The sequence below is a fragment of the Galeopterus variegatus genome, unplaced genomic scaffold, assembly GCF_000696425.1.
Source record: "Galeopterus variegatus unplaced genomic scaffold, G_variegatus-3.0.2 Scaffold7630, whole genome shotgun sequence".
Lineage (NCBI taxonomy): Eukaryota > Metazoa > Chordata > Mammalia > Dermoptera > Cynocephalidae > Galeopterus > Galeopterus variegatus.
Window position 1 is genome coordinate 20,007 of NW_007733741.1, and position 6,110 is coordinate 26,116.

At 33.5% G+C, this 6,110-nt stretch overlaps 1 protein-coding gene across 1 annotated transcript in view; it reads left to right on the forward strand.

Annotated features, from left to right (window-relative positions):
* Positions 1 to 1,570: 1,570 nt before the first annotated feature.
* The window catches only part of TDRD5 (tudor domain containing 5), a gene marked incomplete at both ends in the record, with an annotated part of 82,395 nt that continues 77,855 nt past the window's right edge, over positions 1,571 to 6,110 (forward strand). Inside the window, 2 exons of the mRNA XM_008592164.1 lie at positions 1,571 to 1,654; positions 3,827 to 3,883. Coding sequence (XP_008590386.1) covers positions 1,571 to 1,654; positions 3,827 to 3,883 — 141 coding nt within the window. The remainder of the gene's footprint in view (positions 1,655 to 3,826; positions 3,884 to 6,110) is intronic.

Below are 6,110 nucleotides of genomic sequence, written 5' to 3' on the forward strand. Positions count from 1 at the left end.
TAAAAAATCAGTTATCTTTAGATTCTCTTATTGTTCACTGGGAGAGCTTTAAGAATTATCTCATTGAAGATACAGAAGAAAAGTAGTCTCTTTAAGACCAAGGGCTGAGACCTTTTGTGAAAGTTAATGATATTATCGCAGGTATATAATCCTTTGCTTCCCAGATCCACGTGGAAATGTCCAAAAAATGTAAAAATAGAGGAAAAACTTAACTTTAGAAGCTAGATAGGGAGCCGTTTACCTGCTAAAATTTTGAGGAATTTCTGCTAAATGTGGTGCCAGTGATACTGGATGAAAAGAGTAGTGAGTGGCCTGAGAAAGAGTCCTGCCAGGGTGAACATCACTGCACCTGAGAAGCAGGAATGGGCCCTCCTAAGCTCACACCATGTGCCAGGTACCATGATAAGCACTCTTCAAGCTTGACCTCATTTAGTTTTCACATCAACCTTACTAGAGATCAAGATTTTCTCTGTTCTTTAGATGAAGAAACTGAGACCTAAAAGGTCACACAGTTTGTAAGTAATGACAGGCAAAGTGAGAGAGTAAGAGGACAGACCAAAAAAAAAAAAGCTTGGAAAAAATATTAATAGTGATTGTGTCTGGGTGATAGGATTAACTTTTTTTTTTTTTTTTTTTTTTTTTTTTTACATTTAGTTATCAACTTTAATGACTTGAATCAACATAGCTCCATGATCTTTCACTCCACTTTAGTTCTCCACTGCTGTGGCTGTTCACTGGACCTTGGCTGAATGGATATGCTCCCTGCTACTCTCTGATCATAATCTCCTGTGCTTCCAGCTTACTTTTTAATTATTCCTATGCATCATCTTTTTACCATTTTAGGTCTTCTCTTTGTCATTGGCTTCTCTCTACTAAAATCGTCACACTCCTGCTATCTTAACTCAAGTCCCTCCTATCTTTACTTCCCACTTACTAAATTTATATTATAATCCATTATTTCCTCAACTTTATTTTTCTACTTTTTCCACTTTTTCAAATGTCTGAACTCCTTCCTCCTTCCCTCTACTTTCAGGAATGGGTCTTGCTTCTGAACTCAGAGAATATATGAAGCTATCAGATAGTAACTCTCTACCTTCTAAAGCCACATTTGCAGAGCCTTTCTGTATCCCTACTGATTTTCTTCCTTTGCTTCTATTACAACAGAAGAGCTTTTCCTTCCTGTCCACCCATGGCCAGACACACTCATTTCCACTCCTCAGGGACCTCCTACCATCCTATCTCTTCTCTGCATTAGGCATTCACTAAGTATGTGTTTAATAGACATACAACATTTTTATAAATAGGAGAAAATTAGTAACAAACATACTTTCTGGGTAAGAGTATGGAGTTGAGTAATTGAAGACTGTAGACTGTAATTGTTATAGAGAATGTTTGTTATCCTGGAAAATTCCACAGTGTTTAGTTTAATAAAGATTCCATCTACCCTAAATGTATTTTATATGGTATGAAATGTTACAGTACCTCTTTAGAACAATATTTTATCCATTTGATTGAAATACATTTCCTCTTTATAGATGTTTCCTTGACAATTTTTTTTCTTTTTTCATAGTTGGAGAACACATTCAAATCAGTTATTGCACAAACTGGACCTGGAGGGACTATCAGTCCAGAACTAAAACATAAGATAAAATTCGTAAGTATTTGCTGTTTCTGGGAAACAAGAATAATTGATTGCAAATTTAGGTATCTTTTATGGTTGAGCTTAATTTGCCTGCAGGTATTTATTGGTTTTATATATATATATACCTGATCTTTTCTAATATACTGCAAATAGAGGGACTATTCTTTTAAAATCATGAAGACAAATGCATACTCCTAAAAATTTTTAATTTGCCTGCAGGTATTTATTGGTTTTATATATATATATACCTGATCTTTTCTAATATACTGCAAAGAGAGGGACTATTCTTTTAAAATCATGAAGACAAATGCATACTCCTAAAAATTTTTAATTTAAATTATTTAGAAAATATACATTCTCCCATAAATGCTCTCTTGTTCTTTCCTTTTTTCCTCACCCCAGTAAATCACTGTTGACAGTTCAAGATCTTTCCAATACTGGTTTTATATACATATATGTCAAATATTATTCCAAACAGTGTGTGGTATCCCATTATGTTGATGTACTCTGTTTCATTTATAAGATCCGTGATTGATTAAAATCTGGGTTGTTTTTACCTTTGACTATTTAAAAAATGCTGCAGTTAATGTCTTTGAACAATTATTTAGAGGTGGAATTGCAAGTAAAAGGTGTTAAATATTTTATGTTTTGATAATAAACATTACGAAATTGCCCTATAAAAGGTTTGAACAAATTTATTCTCTCACTGACAGTGAAGTGTTACTATCCAATCATGTTGTTTTACTTTATATCTCTTGATTTTTATATTGAGCATCTTTTCATATGCTTAGCGTAGTCGTTTATATTCTTTAGGAGAATTTCCTGTTCATGTCCTCTGCCTACTTTATTGTTTTAGAAATAATGTGAAAGCTCTTTGGCTGTTATGTATTGGGCCAGAGGGTATGTACACTTAAATTTTGGGGGAGAGCTGTTAATCCCAACTTGAGTAATCAGGGTGCCATTACAGCTCTTACTGCCCTATATTTCATTTCAGCTGTCATGATTTCACTGGAAGAAATGCAAAAAACCCTGATGCATTCAGGACTTTTTTTTGTTTGGACACTTGAGCAAGTGTCCAATAATTATTTGTTCAAGGCTGTTCAATATGCCTTTTTTTATAGTCCCAAAAAATTAGAGAAAAATTAAGCACTCATTGATAAAAGGATTGGTTAAATTATCCACCCAAACTGGGGGATATCATGTGGCTTATAAGAAAATTTATGTATGTCTCTATTCATTTACATGGAAGGTTCTCCTTGACAGATTGTTGGACTTGAATAATGTATGCGCATGCATAAAGAAGTTTCTGAAAGGATGTTTTTGGAAACTCGGCAAAATAGCTGTCTCTGGGAAATAGGATTTTGAAGTTTTTACTGTATTTTTCTGTAGCTTGAATTAGAATTTAGTATAAAATATATCTGGAAAAATCTAGGAAAATGCAAACTTCTTATACTTTATTGGGACAGAGTAAGTCTATTTCTAGGAATTTATCATAAAAAATTATTGGACAAGTGTGTAAAACACAAGTATGAGGATAATTATTGCAGTATTTGTGATGATGAAAAATAAGAAACAGCCATAAAAATAGATGATCAAATAAATAAATTTAGGTACATTAAATATTTTGAAAAATCTATAGCCAGTAAAAATGTTGATCAGTATTTACTGACATGGAAAGCTGTCTATGGTATGATATTTTAAAACAGGTTGTAGAAATATCAACCTTATTTTTATATTAAATATAGGTATTTTTATGTACATATGGACAATAATAGCTATTCAGGATATTTTATTTTTGCTTAACTTTCTAAGGTTTCTGTAGTATCCATTGCATTTCTTTTCCAACAATTAAAATGCTTGAAGTCATGCTGTAAAATATTAATTTAAGTGAGCTGAAGCTTTAGCTTAGTTACAGAAGTGTAGGAGTTTTGGAGGGTTGTGGCATTGCTATATTGTATAATACTGTTTTCTCAACTCTGGGAATGATGGAAATCACTTTTTTTTGTTATATTTTAAAACTAAAAACTGATTTTTTTAAAAAGAATAATATATGACTATAATTTTTTCATTCAATAAGTGCTATTTTTTACCTTTGTTACTACTTAAGTTTATACTGTCTTATTTTGATATTTTGTCATCCAGCATTCCAATTGTCTGTATTGTATTTCATTTTCTACTTATTAGGTTGTATCTAAGTTTCCAGAGGGTTTGTTTGTTTCTAAACTCCTTAGAGAGTTTGAGGTAAGTGTTTTCTTTCCTTTTTTCTTTTTTTAATCAACCCTGATTTTTTTAATGGCTTATATCTATTGTGATAGAAATTTTGTTGATACTCTTTGGATCCTCCAAGTCTATGCTCTAATCCTTAAACATCTTATTTTCCATTTTAGTGTCTTTTCTTTATTACAAGAGTTAAGAATATAACAAATACTTTCTTAACAAATACATGGTTGTGTGTAGGAAGGATATTTTTACCATTTATTGTTATAACATCATTGGAATGAAGTTTAATTAATTTTTCATGTCTGACAATACCAAATGTCAGTGGGGATGTGGAGAAACAGAATACCTTATACACTCCTTGTGGGAAAAAACTCCTTTGCAGAGCATTTTGACATGATCAAAATGTTGAAAACATTTAAAGTTGAAGGTATGCACCCCAGGGATCCAGCAGTTCCACTTCTGTACAGGCACTCTAGAGAAACTCTTGCACATGTGCACACCACAGCATAGAAAAAAATGGGGAACAAATTAAATGGCCATCACTAAGAGAATGGATAGAGATTGACATTTATACAGTGGAATAGTATGTAGTAGTATAAAATAAATGAATTAGACCTGCTCTTCAGCATGGATCATTTTGGAAACCATCGTATTGTGTGAAAAAATCAAGTTGCAGAATGATAATTCAGATAACGCCATATACCCAACTTTTAAAAAAGGCAAATCATACACATGTTAGCTGTGTGTCAGGCTGTATTTTGAGTGTCTTTTATATACTAATCATTTGCTTTTCACACACTGGCATAGAAAAGTAACTTGCCTAAGGGTCAAATAGCCCTAATGGATGGAGCCAGGATTTGAACCTAGGATATCTGGTTTCAGAATCTTAACTCTTAACTCCTGTGCCATAAAGACACTAGTATATTTGCAGATACAAACACAGATATTGGGAGGTAGTATGGCATAATGGTTAAGATATATCACCTCTGTGTGCTATTTGATAGATGATATGTTAAGTCAGATAATAATACTTTATAGAGTTTTGTGAAGTTTAAATGACTTAAAGCATTTAGAACAGCACCTGGCACATACTAATTGTTCAGTAAGTGTTAACTCATAGTAGCAGGAAAAAGAAAATTTGGATAGGAAAGATATGCATCATCCCTAAGATAGTGACAGAGAAAACTTAAATTCACCTTGTGTTAAAAAAACAAATTCAGTTAGAGCCACAAAGTGTATTTCAATTAGACCCATAGGGAGAAAGCTAGAATAAAAAGTCTTGACATTTTTTTGGATTATGTAAAGTCACTTATTTAATGGCGAAGTTACAGAACAACGTCTGTGAGTAATAGAATATGACTTAATTCTCATGAAGTTGGGTTCAATCAACCTTCTGTGCCAGATTTACAACTCTAAAGTGAGCAGTTTTCTACAACAAACTATTTAGCAAATATAGCATCCTGTAATAACAGTTCATTGTGTTAAGGTCACAAAGTCAACAATCTTGGAGAAATTGAAACAAATCTTTTAATGTTACAGGACAGCCTTTTGCCCTTCTTAGTAACAGACAGGCAGAAATTCAACTTTACATGAAAAGTAAAGCTAAATTTAAGTTTTACGCTAACTTGTGGAAACATTGTTAACCCTTTCTTTATCGAACTTGATGTAAAAGCTACTTGTATGATTTGTCTTCTTGTAGTCACCTGGTTCAACAGGCTACTATTCTTTCAAGAGCCCTTATTAAATTGCTAGTTAAAGGAAAGATAGTGCAGTGACAGCATAGTTTTTGAATTCTCCTGAAGCTGTACATAAAAACAATATACATAGCAAAACCAAAAATCCATGGACAATAGTCACAACAAAATTGGTTAATATATCTCCCATGAACAGTTGTATGGGGAGTGGTCACCAGCAGGTACAAGATTTTCGTGGTATGAGTGTCTGTGCTGGGAAGAAACAGAGGGAAGCAAGGTAGCCAATGTCTAATGGACCTGGGAACAAAAGAACCACAAAATAGTCATCAGATATTCACTAGAAAGTACAGCAAGCTGTTTTGAAAACAGCAGCTGAAACTGGATAACATTTTGACATTTCTTTTTTTTTTTTTTTCCTTTTTGTCTTTTTTCGTGACCGGTAACGGGATCGCAACCCTCGGTGCCGCGCCCACACCGCAACTGGCAATGTGACCGCAACCCTCGGTGTTGCGCCCGCACCACGCTCAACCAGTGAGCGGACCGGTCTCCATATG